Source organism: Carica papaya, chromosome 4 (genome assembly GCF_054855325.1).
Source record: "Carica papaya isolate Zhongbai chromosome 4, ASM5485532v1, whole genome shotgun sequence".
NCBI classification, from domain to species: Eukaryota; Viridiplantae; Streptophyta; class Magnoliopsida; order Brassicales; family Caricaceae; genus Carica; species Carica papaya.
The window spans coordinates 22,118,212-22,136,322 of record NC_142312.1 but is presented as its reverse complement, the minus strand read 5'-3'; the positions used below and the strand labels follow the sequence as shown (position 1 = coordinate 22,136,322).

General features: G+C 36.6%; 1 protein-coding gene across 1 annotated transcript; it reads left to right on the top strand.

Moving 5' to 3' along the window:
* The first annotated feature begins 16,202 nt into the window (after window positions 1-16,202).
* Window positions 16,203-17,482, top strand: LOC110815956 (GATA transcription factor 4-like). The gene is made up of 2 exons (XM_022043943.2): window positions 16,203-16,646; window positions 16,740-17,482. The coding sequence occupies exons 1-2, from the start codon at window positions 16,329-16,331 to the stop codon at window positions 17,346-17,348; spliced, it is 927 nt and encodes a 308-aa protein (XP_021899635.1). The 5' UTR covers window positions 16,203-16,328; the 3' UTR covers window positions 17,349-17,482.
* Window positions 17,483-18,111: the final 629 nt, after the last annotated feature.

The window sequence follows — 18,111 nt, the reverse complement described above, 5'->3', positions numbered from 1 at the left end:
ATAGACGGCTCAGATCAAAAGCAGATAGGTATAAATAACCCCATCCGCACCCAAATCCTAACTCTAGCCGCCAGAACCCCTTGCCGGAGAAGACAACCCAGCCGCCGAGGAGCTGACCGCCACCACCCGCCGCTGCATCGGAACCCTTTCCGACCGATAAAAAAGGTAAAAAAAAATTCTTTTGTATGAAATTCAATTTTAAACCACCCATGACTAAATCAGAGTGAAAGAACCAGCTAATTAGTCGAAAAACACCGATGAAGCCTGGCGGCGCCGCGGCAGAGAATTTCACAAATCGCTTCCGATGAGGCCTTTACTGATTCCCATTTCGTGTAATTTTTCCACCGTTGTGGTCACCGTTTTCTTCTCTACAGATTGATCGAAGCGAAACACCCAACCGCAATGTGAGCCGGAGGAGCTGCTGCACCGGAGAGCCCCGCCGCCAATGAGTTTCAGTTTTTCGTATTTTTTTAACCCACCGAGGCCCTTTAACGTGTGTGCTCGTAGGAATCGATGTAAAATCAATCGAATTTGGCCAAAAACGGCCTTCCCGAGGTGGACTGTTGCCGTGCCGGATTTCTAAAATTGGCCAAGTAGGCCCTGGGACTATTTTTGGTTTATTTGGGACATTTGTAGGTATTATAAGCGCGTTTTAGTTCCCGGAAAAAAATTCAGGGAACCGAGGGACCGTCTGTAGGCGCAATAAACTATTTAACTTTTCGGCGTCAAATCAAGTAAGGACCCCTCACCCTATTTTCTATAATAGAATTGAAGTTTGATTAAATAATAATACGGTATTTTGTACAAATTAATTAGATGTGCATAATTAATTATGGATTGCTAATGGAGCCCGAATCGAACATTGTTCTCTGTTGATTTCTGTTGATTTATTTTATAGTCTAAAAACATGATGGTATTTGGTTTATCTATTTTATGGTTTAAATGCATGTATCACTGCCTTACCTGACCACTATTTGATTTTGGGATTTGAGATATGATTGCATTACCGGATGCATGTTTATTTGTTTATGTGATTATATTTGATTTGGTAATGGAGACTAAGGGAAAACAAGAAATGGGTGTGATCAAATAAACATAGGGAACCCTACCGTGAACGTTGTCTCATACCGGTGGGGTATGGAGACTTGGTAATTTGGTGCTCATACCAGACGGGGTATGGAGACGACCCGCTTCACCCTCATACCGGACGGGTATTGAGCTTTAATGTCTTGGCACTCATACCGGACGGGTATTGAGCTTTAATGTTTTGGCGCTCATACCGGACGGGGTATGAGGACGGCCCTGTAATTGAGATTGTTTAAGAGGAAGGGTTCATGTGTAGCGGGGACACCCCTATGAACCCCCATGGATACTAGTAGGCTAGTCAAATGAGAAACAGTTATGATTATGTTTATTGTTAATGAATATGAATTTATGATATGTTTTATATTGTTGTTTGTTCATGAAGTTATGATCTGTATGGTATTATTTTCTCTATAGGTTGTTTTCATAAATTCCACAATGGTAAGTGAACAGTAAATGATTTTATGATTGATAAATATATTGGTTTAATTTAATGCTCCATTAGTTGTTTTGATTTTCTACCAACCTTTGCTTCTGTGTCAGTGATATAGTGTGATATACTTACTGGGTTAGTATAACTCATCCTTTATTTAACCATTTTAGATCAAGAGAACCTGGTTCTAGAGCCCAATCTGCAAGAAAATTGCGAGTAGATGCTAGATATTTTCTATTTTCTATTACTTTTCTTATTTCTCGTGTTTCTTTCAGAGAATTCATTCCGTAATATTTGTTTAATACTTTTAAGTTATTGTGTAAGGGACATAAATCTTAAAATTTTATTTTGCTTCCGCACTTAAATTATTATATATTCCATTTTGAATTTCCGGAATCGTTACATACCATCTCTTTAAAATTAGTCAGGGATATTTTTAGTTGCTAAGAGAGTCAGGCAAAATAGTTAATAATACTAATGCTTGTTTTTTAGGCTTACATCCGGATTTTTAGAATGCAACAAAGATAGTTATTAACTTCAAATTTTACTTTTTGGATTTTAATATGAAAGTTTTTGTAAAAAATATTATGAACGACAACAAAATTTACGTATTTTTAGTTATATATTTTTAAATTGTATATTACAATATTAAAATATATTTAAAATAATGATATTCTTATCTAATAATGTAAAGTTATAATTTTTATAGGATAAAGAAAGAGTAAGTATAAATAGCAACAAATAAGAGTTTTACCAAAGAGTAACCATTTATAAAAAATCAAGTTACACCAACAAACAATCTATTGTTACAAGTCATGACTTATATAGACCAAGTTTTATTATGTATATACCCAAAAACTTATCCTCATAATCATTTTGGTCATTGATTTAAATCATATAAATCTAACAAAATATGAAACTATTTGTATAGTTCTCAGTAGGGTATACTAATAAAATATGATATCATAGTAATAATTTCTGACTATTATACAGGTTTTTTTTTTGTTATAGTATTGACTCTTAAATTTTTTTAACCAAACCGAAGAAAATCATTTTAGTAGAAAGTAGAACAAAGCAAACTCCTATAATTTTCTTCTTTTCATTTCAAATTGACATTTATTTTGTACATATTAATTTGTACTACTATTTTTTATTTTTTAAAATCAAATGTTTATACACATATTAACACAAAATGTTGAAATATAAAAATAAGTAATTCATACTATTATATTATTCATGTCTAGCATCAAATGTTAATAATAATTAAATGAAGTCTCTAATAAACTTTAAAAAATATAACACTTAGGAGAGTTATAATCAAAATATTTATTCATAGATATTAGAAAGGTTTAGCATATTCATCTATTTGCCAAAACATATTTTCATTCAAATAATCATCCATAAATTCCAATTAAAAGGTAATAAGTTAGAAAACAAGTGTTGGTATGTATATACATATAAGTATATTTCTATCTTTTTTAAATATAATCTCTTTAAAATTAGTCTAGGGATATTTTTAGTTGCTAGAAGAGTCTTGCAAAATAGTTAATAATATTAATGGTTGTTTTTGGCCTTACATTAAGATTTTTAAAATACTACGAAAATAGTTATTAACTTCGAATTTTATTTTTTGGATTCTAATATGAAATTTTTATAAAAAATATTATGAATGATCATAAAATTTGCATATTTTAGTGATGTGTTTTTAAATTATATATTATAATATTAAAATATATTTAAAATAGTGATATTCTTATCTAATAATGTAAAACTATAATTTTTTGCATGATAAATAAAGAACAAGTATAACTAGGAACCAATAAGAGCTTTACCAAAAGTTAACTGTTTACCAAAAACCGAGGTATACCAACATAAATCTATTGGTACAAGTCATACCAATACCAAGTTTCTATACGTATACACTCAAAAAACTATCTCCATAATAATTTCATTCATTGATATAAATTATATAAATCTAACAAAATATAAAACTATTGATATAGTTTTCAGTGGGGCATACCAATAAAATATGATATCATAGTAATAATTTCTAACTATTACTATAAGTTATTTTTTTATTATAGTATTGACTCTTATAAATTTTTAAGCAAATAGAAGAAAATCATTTTAGTAGGAAGTAGACCAAAGCAAACTCTTATAATTTAGTTTTGGTTTGCTTCTTTTTGTTTCAAATTTACCATTTATTTTTTGTATATTAATTTGTACTACTATTTTTTTTATTTTTTGAATTCAAATGTTTATATACATATTGACACAAAATGTTGAAACATAAAAGTAAGTAATTCATTCTATTATGTTATTCATGTCTAGCATCACATGTTACTAATAATTAAATGAAGTCTAAAACAATACTAATAAACTTTAAAAAATATGACACTTAAGAGAGCTATAATCAAAGTATTTATTCATATATATAAGAAAGGTTTAGCATATTCATCTATTTGCCAAAACATATTTCATTCAAATATTCATCCATAAATTCCTAATAAAAGGAAATAGGTTAGAAAATAAGGGTTGGTATATATATATATATATATACATACATATAAGTAGATTTCTATTTTTTTAAAATATGATCTCTTTAAAATTAGTTTAGGAATATTTTTAGTTGCTAGGAGAGTCTTGTAAAATAGTTAATAATACTAATGATTGTTTTTTGGGCTTACATCAGGATTTTTATAATGACACAAAGATAGTTATTAACTTTAAATTTTACTTTTTAGATTCTAATATGAAAGTTTTTGTAAAAAATATTATGAACGACTATAAACTTTACATATTTTAATGATGTATTCTTAAATTATATATTATAATACTAAAATATATTTAAAATAGTGATATTCTTATCTAATAATGTAAATTTATAATTTTTTGTAGGATCATTAAAGAGCAAGTATAAATAGGAACCAATAAGAGTTTTACTAAAGGATAATCGTTTATAAAAAGCTAAGGTATACTAATAAAAATCTATTAGTACATGTAATACCCGGACGAAAAAAAGTGGCCCGAGATAATATTTTCTTATTAAAATATTTTATCAAAATAATTATTTAATTTATGTTATTTTTATTTAATTGAAATTTTGAAAAAAAAAATGAATTAGAAACGAGATTAAAAATAATTTTGAAAAAAAAAAGGTGAAAATTTGAGGTTGAGATGTGTTTTTGAAAGAAAAATTAGAAACAATGGGTCAAAGTGCAAAAATAAAAAATTGGCCATGTGGGATGGCTCAGTCAGCAACGCTGACGAACCGGAGCACGCCGCATGTCAAAACACGCTGACGTCAATGCCAGGCAGGAGGGCTCGTGGGTGATCCGTGTGCCTAGCGATTCGACAGCCCAGGTTTGATCTCACATGCGTAAACGGCTCAGATTCGTTCCCTCCTTAGGCGAAATCGGACAGACGAGATCAATAGCGATGAACGGTCTATATTCGTTTATTCCTCAAGCGCGACCGGACAGACGAGATCAATTGTGATGAACGGTCCAAATTGATGGGGAATGGATATAAATAGCTCGCATTGCAAAGGCAACCCAAACCTTAGCTGCCAATTTTTTCCTATCCACTCGAAATTCTATTCTGAGCATCCTTGTAACTAAATTAGAGCAAGAGGGACGACAGGTTAGCTAAAAACTGCGGACAAAGCTTGGCAGAGCCACCACGGCTAAAACTCAAAAATTCCTCCGATGAATCCTTTTCCGTTTCCCATTTTATGCGGTTTTTTTATCTTTGTGTTCACCGTCCTTTTTTATGCAGGTTAGACAAAGAAGGAACCCAAGCCATGAAATAGGACCGATGGAGCTGCTGCACTTAGAGACTCCCCTACCAATAGGTTCGGCTTTTCTGTAATTTTTTAGCCAACCAAGGCCCTTTCATGTATTTTTCTGCAGGGATATGTGTAAAACTGAACAAAACCAGCCAAAACTGACTAGATCGAGGCGAACCGCCGCCATGTCGAAACCCTAAAATTGGCCAAAAAGAGTTTTGAATACCAATTTTGGATTTTTAAGCTATTTTTAGGTATGTAACGAATATTTCGACCCTTTACATTTGGTATCAGAGTCGCGTTCCTTGAAATCATTCCTTATACAAAGGCTTCAAAGCACCAAATACGAACTATCGCTTGACCATTTCTTGTGAATTGCAGGTACAAAGATATGAAGAGAGGAAGGCCCCCAGTAAATTGAGCAGCCCAGAATGGTTTGCTTCGAGAGGATGTTAACTAACTCTTTGAGATGCTAAAGAGACTCATCTCTACCCAGCAAGCCTAGGAGGAAAGGAGGGAGTTGTCTGACCCTCCTCCACTGTCGCAATTTCTGCCACCCTTGCAGCAGGAAGATCCGGAGCCATCTCAGTATAACCCTACTCCTCCATTGTATCATCCAACACTATCATAATATAATTCAATGTGTAACACCCAAGTGTTTATCTTTCTTATTTTATCTTATCATTTTTATTTTTTATTTATTTGAATTTTTTAGATTTTTAATTAATTTAATTTAATGAAAATAAAAATAATAATAATGACAAAGTTGGGTAAAAATATTATTTGGATTTAATTGAAATTGATTTTGGGAAAAAGGGGTGAAAATTTAGATTCTGGGGGTGTTTTTGAAAAGAAAATCAGAAACTGGGGGTCAAAACGAAATTTAAAAAAGTTGTGCCACGTCAGCACCCATGTCAGCAGCCACGTCAGCGGCCCGGTCAGCAGCCCCGGCCAACCAGGACACGCCGCGTGGCAAGGAAATGCTGACCAGGGGACGGGCCACGTGGGCGATCCGCGTGCGCGCGATCGGACGGTCCATATCCATTCCCGCGCGCACGGACGGCCCAGATCAAACGTGCGCACGGACAGCCCAGATTCACGCGTACGGACAGCCCAGATTCAATCAAGCATGGACAGCCCAGATTGCATCGTGATGAACGGTCCAGATTTAATCCCAATTAAATCGCGATCGGACGGTCCAGATTTAATCTTGATGGACGGTTGAGATTAAAAGGCAAAGGGTATAAATAACTCCACCCACACCTGACCACAAAACCCTAGCCACCAGTGCCTCGCCGGAGAAGAAGAACCAGACGCCGGAGGAGCCGACTGCTGCCACCCGCCGCCACACCGGGGAAGTTTTCGACCGCCGATTGAGGTAAATTTTCTCCCCCTGACTCGTTTTTCGATGTTGAGTCCGTCTATGGCCAAAACGGAGCCAAACCACCGACCAAACGGCCGAAAAACCCAGCCAAAGTCTAGCGGCGCCGCCGCACCCCCCTCTGTTTTTGCCTCCGATGAGGCCCTTTCCTACCTCCGTTCGATGCAAATTTTATACTACTGTGATCACCGTTCTTTTCTCTACAGGTTGATCGGAGCCAAACATCAAAACGCGACTCACGCCGGAGGAGCCACCGCACCCGAGAGCACCGCTACCGGTAAGTTTCGATTTTTCGTGATTTTTGGCCCACCGAGGGCCCTAAGGTTGTTTTATCGCAAGGACCGATGCAAGTGTGGCCGAATTCGGCCGAAAATGGCCAACCCGAGGTGAATCACCGCCGCAAGTGGTGGCACCGTCGCCGAAGCACAGCAGAGCCGCTGTGTCAGAAATTTGATATTGTTCGAAAGGGGTCCTAGGTCTGATTTGGAATTTTTTGGGACACGTGCAGGTACCGGTAGTGCGTTTTAGTCTTTCAAAAAAAATTCAGAGAAATTAGGGACAGCTTGTAGGCACACTGTAGAGTCGAATTCAGACCCCGAAACAAGTAAGGACCCCTCACCCTATTTCATATCACGGTATTAAAGCTAAATAAATAATTAAACTATACTGTGTGACTCTATAGATGTATAATTGATTTAGGTTGCCAATGGGGTCCGAGTCTGATACAGTGTTGGTCTGTTATTGTTTGATCTAATTTTCAGTATTAAATGCAGCATGATATTTGATGTAATTATGTTATGGTCTCGTATGCATGAACTATGGTTTCTTTTATTATGGTTTGTATTATGGTGAACCCGGTACTGTATTGTCTTATTTGGTGTCAATTACTGGTTTATATGTTGTGTATGATTGGATGATTGAGATTAAAGAAAAATGCAAAAAGGTTATGTGAATTGATAAGTGAAAAATGTGGACAGCCTGACTAGATATCCTAGGAGATGGTGGACGGACCGGGTCCGTAGGGAACCCTGCCGGGAACGTGGTCTCTCATACCGGACGGGGTATGGAGACCTTATGTGTTTTGGCACCCATACCACACAGGGTATGGAGACGGCCTATTTCACCCTCATACCGGACGGGGTATTGAGGTTCATGGTTTTGGCGCCCATACCGGAAGGGGTATGGGGACGGCCATGGAATCAGGTTGCAATGTTAATGGTTCACGGGTAGCGGGGACCCCCTATGGATTCCCATGGATACTAGTAGGCTGGTAAAAGAGGAAATCTATTTTCTGATGATTGAAATGTAAATGTATGATATGTGTTATGTTATAAAGTGTGTATGATTTCATGATATTATAAGGTTATTGTTTTCATATGTTGTTTTCATGGATCTCCCCGAGGTAAGTGGACAGTAAAGGTTTTTATGTTAATAAACGAGTTCATTATAAATTATGCTCCATTGGTCATTTTTATTTTCTACCCACCTTTACTTCCGTGGCGGTGAGATAGTGTGATGTCTTTACTGGGCTGGTGTAGCTCATCCCTTATTTAACTATTTCAGATCAGGAAGACGTTGTTCCCGAGCCCGTTCTGCAGGAAGACGGCAAAGGGGACGCCTAAAGACTTTATAGTTATATTTATAGTTTTTATTTCGAGTATCTCTTTTAGTTAGTTTATTTCCTTCATGTTTTGAGTACGTCTTGGTTATTGTGTAAGGGATGTTAATCAAAATTTTTATTACGCTTCCGCATTTGAGATTTTTAATACATATATTTCATTTAAACTTCCGGGGCCGTTACACAATGCCTCCACCGCATCATCCGGTACCGCCATAGTATAATTCGATGCCTCCACCGTACCATATGACACCACCACAGGGCCACCCAATCCCTTCCAAGCACAATCCAGTCTATTTTCCACAGGACCCAGTTCCATCTATGATGGACCCAAGCTACCTTTACAAGGGCATTCTCTTTTGAAGAGGCCGAGTATTAGTTAGCTAAGATAGACAAAGTCTTCACGACTCTTGGGGTGGTTCTCGAATAGAAATTTGTATTTGCTACCTACATGCTTGTGAGAGAGGCAGGTCATTGGTGGCAGGTCAAGCAGGCCATCCTGCCTGATCCAGTCACTTAGCAACAGTTCCTGATGACCTTCAATGCAGAGTACCTCCTAGAGTACCTCTAGTATTTGAAGAAAATAGAGTTTGAACACCTAATCCAAGGTTATATGACTGTGTTGGAGTATACCCAAAGATTCCTAAAATTGGGCCGGTGTTCCTTTAAAAGTATGATGGATGAAGGCAGGAAGGCAAGGAAATTCGAGTGGGACCTCCGTCCTGAGATTAGATAACTGTTGTCTGTATTTAAGCTCAGTACTTCCTCGGCCGTTCTGGCCAAAGCACAGCTAGTGGAGAGAAATATTTGCATCTTTCCTCCAGTAGTGGAGAATCCCAAACCATCGATTTCACACCACATACCAGCACCCACTGCACCGATTCAGTAAAATAAAAGACCTACTTTAGTGACTCAAGCTCCTCCTTAGAACCCGATAATAGGACACGGTAGGACTTGCTAGCACTATAATAAGGATCATGGGGACCGACCATGCTATCGCATCAACAATACCTGCCGCATACGTGAGAGTGTCCAACACTACGCGAGAGAGTGCTCGCAAAATCAGAACTAGGCCAAACCTCCTATCCAGAGCAGAGCTTACAACCTCTCTCAGCAGGATACTGAAGTCAACCCAGACGTGATACAAGGTATGTACACTATTTATAATCACTTTGAACATATTTTTATTGATAATGATGTCTCACAATCATTTGTCTCACATATTTTTATACCAAACTTGAATATATTATCTGAAAGATTTGATTCTATGTTATTTGTGTCTACTCCTTCGAGTATGACACTATTAGGGTAGGCTCTATACAAAGTTTGTATCATAAACATAGCAGATAAGAAATTGAGTGTGAACTTAATAGAGATTGACACGGGAGACTTTGATGTAATCCTATGAATGAACTGTTTAGCGGCGTATCACGCCACCATAAATCATTTTCGTAAGAAACTTATACTCAACTCTCTTAATGAAGAGTCATTTACAAGTTAATAAAAATTTTAAATATTATTTTCTCATGGCAAATTCCTTATTACAAAGTGGTTTAAATCGGTTATTTTCTCTACATTAGGCAAACTTAAGGAAAAAATTTGCATTTAAGAGATCCCAGTAGTTTGAGACTTTTAAATGTATTTCCTAATGAATTACCCAGACTGCCAGTGGACAGAGAAGCTAAGCTCACCATATATCTTCAGCCTGGTACCCAGGCCATCTCGGTTGCCCCTTACCGCATGAGTCGTGTCGAAATGAAAGAGCTGAGAAAACATATCAATAAATTGCAGGATAATGGATTCATCCGACATAATGTATCACCATAGGGTGCTAGAGTCAAATTTTTAAGGAAATGAGGTGAGACATTAAGATTATGTATTGACTATAGGGGATTGAATAGGGTCACGATCAAGAACAATTACCCCCTCTCTAGCATCGATAACTTTTAGACCAGGTGCAGAGTGCCCAGATCTTCTCCAAAATAGACTTATGTTCGGATTACCATCAGGTAAAGATTAGGGTAGAGAACATTCCCAAGACAACCTTCAGGACCAGGTACAGACACTATGAGTTTCTAGTAATGCCATTTGGATTAACCAATGCACCAGCCATTTTTATGAACTTAATGAATATGGTTTTTAGACAATTCTTATATTAGTTCGTCACTGTGTTTATTGCTAATATCGTAGTCTATTCATAAAACAGAGAAGAACATGTTCACTATCTGACTCAGGTTTTGTAGGTTCTCAGAAAGAAAATGTTGTATGCAAAATTGAGCAAGTGTGAGTTCTAGCTCGAGTAGGCTATCTTCCTAGGGCACATCATATTAAGGGATGGAGTATCAGTGAACCCCGAAAAAGTTAAGGCAGTGTTTGGTTAGGAGAAATTGGCTTTCTAGGAATGGCAGGTTATTACCACAGGTTTTTAGAAAGATTTTTTAACTTAACCACTCATTTGACCCGGCTCATAAAGGGGAACGTTAAATTTGAGTGGAACGAGAACTGCGAAATGAGCTTTACAGAATTCAAGCGGTTAATTGAAGCACTCGTGTTAGCTTTACCGAGTTGGACAGATGGATATACAGTTTATAGTGATACCTCCTACCTAGAGTTGGGTTGTATTCTAATGTAGCATGAGAAGGTCATAGTGCATGGGTCTAGGCAGATGAAGAGTTATGAAAAAAACTATCACACCCACGACTTAGAACTTGTCGTTATTATCTACGCCATAAAACTTTGGCGCCACTACCTGTATGGAGAGACTTTTGAGATTTTTACTGACCATAAGAGCTTGAATTACATATTCACTCAGAAGGATCTCAACATACGTCAAAGGCATTAGATAAATCTCCTTAATGACTACGATTGTAACATTTTGTATCACCCGAGCAAGGATAATGTGGTAGCCAACGCGCTCAGCAGAAAAAGTGCATGTATATTAACTCAGCTAATGGTTTCTGAATGCAGGGTAACAGGAGTCACACAATAGATACGACTTCAGGACTTGAAGAGAGTTACATACTTGGCCCACTTGACTGTTCAACCCGAATTGATCCAGAGAATAAAAGAATGCCAATCCACCGATTCCACCCTAACAGCTCTCAGGAAAGATGCAGAACAGGGAATAAATTTAGAATTCTGAGTTTCTACCAATGGGCTACTCAAATTTCAAGACATGGTATGTATTCCAAGTGATAGTGAATTGAAAAATGACATCATGACAGAGACTCATAGTATGTATTCCAATGGGCTACTCAGATTTCAGGACATGGTATGTATTCCAAGTGATAGTGAATTGAAAAATGACATCATGACAGAGACTTATAGCTCAAAGTTCGCCATGTATCTTGAAAGTACTAAAATGTATCAGAGTATGCGACTCCGATTTTGGTGGAATGAGATGAAAAGAGAGGTAGCCGAATTTGTCTTTAAGTGTCTAGTATGTCAACAGGTTAAGATAGAGCATCAACGCCCAAATGGGCTACTTCAGCAATTACCGATCCCGAAGTATAAGTGGGAACATATCACACTAGATTTCGTGACAAGGTTACCTAAGGCATGCTCAAGACATGATGCTACTTGGGTAATTATCGACAAGCTCACCAAGTCTTCTCACTTCTTGGCTATTAAGATAACCAACGCCTCAGACAAGTTAACAAGAATGTATATCTGGGAGATAGTCAGGTTACATGGAGTTTCAATGATAGTGGAATCTAACAGAGACTCCAGGTTCACTTCTCAGTTTTAGTCTAGTTTTCAGCAAGCCACGAGAATGAAACTATCCATTAGTACTGCATTCCACCCTCAAACCGATAGACAATCAGAGAGGATGATTCGCACATTGGAGGATATACTCCAACCTTGTGTTCTAGACTTTGAGGGCCATTGGAATGATCATCTACCTTTGATAGAGTTCGTCTACAATAATAGTTACTAAACAAGTATCGGCATAACCTCGTACGAGACATTGTATTGTCGCCCCTGTAAGTCACCGATCTGTTAGGAAAAGGTGGGTGATAGAAAATTATTTGGCCTAGATCTTGTGGAGGAGATTACAACCAAAGTAGTTAAGATCATGAAGAACATCCAGACAGCTCAGAGTAGACAAAAGAGTTATACAGACACCCATAGGAGGGACTTATAATTTGAAAAAGGTGATTCAGTACTTCTTAAGGTCACCTATTTCAAGGAGATCAATAGGTTTGACAAGAGGAAAAAATTAAATTCTCGGTTCATTGGGTCATTTGAGATCTTAGACCGAATTGGTACGATCACTTACAGATTGGAACTACCTCCATAGCTATCCACGGTTCAAAATCTATTCCACGTATCCATGCTATGCAAGTACAAATCGGACCCCTCACACATCCTGTCTCACGAGCCCCTTTCACTTTGGGATGATCGATCCTATAAAGAGGTGCCGATAGGCATTGTAGACCGAAAGAGAGAGTACTATATAATTGAGAAGTTCTTTTTATTAAGGTCCTATGGCAGAAATATACATAGGAATATGCCACTTGGAAATTGGAATCAAGCTTCAGCACTCAGTACCCCCACTGTTCGATTGAGTGAGAGAGTGACCAATTTGAGGGACCAAATTTTTTAAAAGGGAAGAGTTGTAATACCCAAACCCAAAAAAAGTGACCTAGGATAATTTTTTCTTATTAAAATATTTTATTAAAATAATTGTTTAATTTATGTTATTTTTATTTAATTGAAATTTTGAGAAAAAAATGAATTACAGACGATATTAAAAATAATTTTGGAGAAAATGGGTAAAACTTTGAGTTTGGAATGTGTTTTTGAAAGAAAAATTAGAAATAGGGGGTCAAAGTACAAAAAGATAAAATTTGGCCACGTGGAATGACCCAGTCAGCAGCCCCGACGAACTGGAGCACACCACGTGTCAAAATACACTAACGTCGGTGCCATCCAGGACGCCACGCGGGCAATTCGCGTGTCCACAACGGTCCAGGTTCGATCTCGCGTCGTGAACGGCTCAGATTCATTCTCTCTTTAGGCACAATTGGATAGATGAGATCAATCGTGATTAACAGCCCAAATTTGTTTCCTCCTTAGGGTGATCGAACGGATGAGACCAATCACGATGAACGGTCTAGATCGATGTCGGATGGGTATAAATACCTCACGTCGCAGGAGAACCCAAACCCTAGCCACCAGCCCCGCCAGAGAAGAAGAACCAGACACCAAAGAAGGAGCCCGACTGCCAAATCCTGCTGCACTAGAGCCATCGCTGACTACTAAAAAAGGTAAAATTTTTCCCTATCCACTCGAAATTCAATTATAAGCATCCCTGTGGCTAAATCGAAGTAAGAGGGACAGTGGGTAAACTGAAAACTGCGGGCAAAACCCGGTAGAGCCGCGACTGCGGAAACCCTAAAATCCCTCTGTTGAGCCCCTTCTTGCTTCCCATTTCATGCAATTTTTTAATCATTTTGTTTACTGTCTTTTTTGTGCAGGTTAGCCAAGAAGGAACCCCAGCCGCGAAGGAGGACCATCGGAGCCACTGCACCTAGAGACCCCCCCCATTGGTAGGTTAGAATTTTCTGTGATTTTTTGGCCAACCGATGCCTCCTAACGTATTTTTCCATAGGGATACGTATAAAACTGGCCAAAACTTGTTAAAACTAACCAAAATCGGCCAGGTCGAGGCAAACTGCTACCACCATGTTGGAACCCTAAAATTGGTTGGAAAGAGTTTTGGGTACCGATTTTAGATTTTTGAGGTATTTTTAGGTACGTGACGAATATTTTGGATTCTGGAGAAAAAATTTAGGAAGGCCGGTACCCGTTAGGAGGCATGGTAGATAGTGCGACATCTCGAAACACTGATCCAGGTGAGGATTCCTCACCCTATTCTTCCTTATGGTAAATTGAAGCTTAACGATGTCTAATTCTGTGTTTTTGTGAAAAATTAAAAAATCTTTAAAATAATTACAAGTCACTAGTAGAGCCGGATCGGTTAGTTCACAATTGTTTTTATATCCTATTTATTTTTCTTGTATTGTCCTACTTGCTTGTTATCATATTGTGCATGTTTTTAATTTATAATTTCAATTGTTTTATCGATTTATCTAGTTTATTCAATTATCTGGTTACTCGATCCCTTGTTATGATAAGTTATATCGTTCGCATAAATATCGTCTAATTGATCTGTAAATATAATATGAGATATTTGTTTGCATTTGTTGGTTGTTTTGCTTGATTAAAATCTTTATGTGAAAGACTTACTAGGTACCTAGGAAAAGGGCGGATGAGCCTGGTACATAGGGAACCCTACTGTGAACGTCACCTTAATCAGATAGGGCTGGAAAGTCCCATACTGAAAATGTTTGGGAGATATAGTTCACCCTCATATGGAACAGGGTATCGAAGTGATGGAATGTTTGGTTCCAATTACTAAGCGGGGTAAGGGGATGACCAGTTAATTGTTAAAATTAAATATTGAGTTCATGAGTAGAGGAACATTCCTATGGACCCCCTAGGGTACCAGTAAGCAAGTAAAAAAGGAAAATTGATGTCACTTATTCCCTTATATGTGACAATAAAAAGTGGTATAGATATGAGTCTTTATAGGTTGTTTTTGAAAAACTCGTAACGGTGTGTATCAAACAAATGTCTTTATGTTAGATGTATTTAATTAAAGTAAGGGGTCTATTAGTTGTTTTTCTGATTTTTATCAATCTTCAATTTTTCGTATATGTGATTAGTGTTATATTCTTACTAGGTTAGTGTAGCTCACCATTTTATTAATAATTTTATATCAAGAAGAACAGGATCCAGATCCCGATCAACAAGAGAGTTGTGAGTAATTCACCATCTGAACTCCCTTCAACTGCCAATGAAAGTTATCCTACAATGCTTATTTATTTATTTTTTTAAATTACTGTTTGACTTTTAGAATGGACATTTCTGTATCTCTATTGAGTATTCTAAATTATTGTTTAAGGAATGTAAACCCTAACTCTATTATTCGCTTCCGTATTTAAATTATAAATTCATTTCCTTTAAGGTTCCGGGCCTTTACAGTACAAGTCATGAATTATACTAATACCAAGTTTTCCTACCTATACACCCAAAAAGCTATCCTCATAATCATTTTTATCATTAATATAAATCATATAAATCTAATAAAATAAGAAATTATATGTATAGTTTTCAGTGGGGTATACTAATAAAATACGATATCATAATAACGGTTTCTGACTATTACTAATTATTTTTTTATTATAGTGTTGACTTTTAAAAATTTTTAACAAAGTCGAAGAAAACCAATAATTTTATTTTGGTTTGCTTTTTTTGTTTCAAATTGACTATGTATTTTGTGCATATTAATTTGTACTACTATTTTTTATTTTTTGAAATTAAATGTTTATATACATACTTTTATCTCTAAAATGGTAAAAGAATTGCATAAATTTTAATTTATTAAAAGTTTCATATTTTTAAATATATTAATTATTTTTGTTTAGTACAAATTCAAAAATTTTGAACTCAAACAAAAATTAAGAATCAAAACAAAAATTTTATAAAGTGAAGAGCTATTTTTTTAAATTAAATTGATTTTAATTTTTTAATCAAAAGCTTGTAATTCACAGCTTTAAAAGGGCCAAAATTTAATTGCCTAATTTCTTCCACTTTAGGGTCAAAACAACATAATTGCCAACTCATTTACTTCACAAAACCAAGTTGATTTAAAATAAAATAAAATAAATTGAAAATATGTTCTCCAATTTTTTTAATTAAAAAAAAATCATAAAAACACTTCCATTTTTTTTATTAATTTGATTACTTGCTAAGTTACTTACTTTCCTGATATTAAAACGATGCCTCTAACTTCCCTTATTTACAATTTAACCCCTGCCTTTCCTCCTCATAACCCAACCTTTCCCTTTCCTTCTCTCTCACTCACTCTCCATCTCCATTGATTCTCTGCAATTTTCTCTCTCTACAACCAAACACTCTGTTACGTTATCAAAGCAAGTCTCTACCTTATTTTCTGTACATGGAGGCACCCGGATTCTTGGCCGGCGGCTACTACGGAGCAGCAACCCGGGGATTCTCGTCGGAGAACAGGGTTCCCGATCAAAAAAACTGCGAGAATTTCACCATTGATGACCTTCTCGATTTTTCTAATGATATGATACTAACTGACGGCTTCTTCGACAATGTCACTGGCAATTCAACCGTCACCTCCACTGTCTCCGCCGTTGACATCTCCGATTCCTCCTTCTCCGTTACCGCCGATGATCACTCCTCAAGCTTCGGCCACCGCAGCGTCGGCGATGACTCCCATTTCTCCGCCGCCCTAGTCTGCGTTCCGGTAATTAATATAATTTTATATAAATGAATTCGAGATATCGGTGTTAGAAATCAAAATTCATAATAAAATTATGAAATTATTGCAATCTAACAGGATGATGAAATGGCGGAGCTTGAATGGTTCTCAAATTTCATTGAAGACTCGTTCTCAACGGAGCAAAATCTGAACAATCTTCATATTTTATCTGGTTCCAAGCCTCCGACACCTGATTCGTCTTCTTCCTCCTTCAACTGCACAAGTTTCAGTCCGGAGACACCTCTGCCGGGAAAGACCCGATCCAAGCGGTCCCGGGTTGCCCCGTGCGACTGGTCCACACGTCTTCTCATCCTCCACTCCAAAACGACGCCGATTAAGAACAGGGAAAGGCCGAACCCGGATACGCCGGCGCGGAAATGCCTACATTGCGCGGCGGAGTCGACCCCTCAGTGGCGAACCGGGCCGATGGGTCCGAAGACACTATGCAATGCGTGCGGAGTGCGGTACAAGTCGGGTCGTTTAGTACCCGAGTACCGACCCGCTGCAAGCCCCACGTTTGTGTCGACCAAGCATTCAAACTCGCATAGGAGGGTGATGGAGCTGAGGAGGCAAAAGGAGCTGCAGGCAGCGCAGCAACAGTTTGTTGGTCAAAGCTCAATTTTTGGCGTATCCAACGGTGGAGATGAGTTTTTGATCAATCATCGTGGTGGGCCGGAATTTAGTTAGGCACATGATTTAGTAGTAGTCATCTAGATTTTCTTTTTGCATTTTTTTTATTTAAAGACATTGTTAACAAAGGATGATTTGTAATGTCGAAAATATTGGTTTTAAAGAATTCAAATTAATATTGATCTCCAAAATTTTTATATGTATACAAACAATGAACTTTAATGGGTTTCAATAAGTAGTAAAAAAAGGAGGAAAAAGTAGGTTCGGGTGAATTAATTTAGAAGACAAAATTTCTCTTTTTTATTCTTTTCATTTTTTCTTTAATTTCCTTCTCTTTTATTTGTTTTTTTTTTGGGGTCTATTTTCTTCATTTTCTCTCTTTTTTTTTTTAACTCGAATAATAATAATAAATTATAATTTTTTAAAAGATAAAAAATAATAATTAAAAAAAATAAAAATTAGCTATGATAAAATTGAGATATTATAGGAAAAAAACATTCAGAAAATCCATAGATTTTAATTGTGATCTCTATAATATCCATTCAATTTTTTATCGATAAATTTACTTCTAAAAGAGAAAATTCATAATGCAATATAAGATAAGGAGATCTTCTATCCTCATATTGATTTATTCCCTATACTCATACATTATCGAGATTGCCAATAAAGCTTAAAATGATGGCCTTATTCATGGGATCAAAATGGCCAAAATGTTCCTTCTACCAATCATTTTTAACTTGCTAGTGACTTATTTATTTTTTTCAAGTAAAAAAAAAATAATCGAATTTTTCTTTGACTATTTAGAGCTCTATAGTTAATG

Bases quoted from the DNA above. Each gene is read 5' to 3' on its own strand.
- LOC110815956 (XM_022043943.2), top strand. From the start codon at position 16,329: ATGGAGGCACCCGGATTCTTGGCCGGCGGCTACTACGGAGCAGCAACC. The intron at 16,647-16,739 runs GTAATTAATATA...GCAATCTAACAG, and splicing joins CCGCCCTAGTCTGCGTTCCG to GATGATGAAATGGCGGAGCT.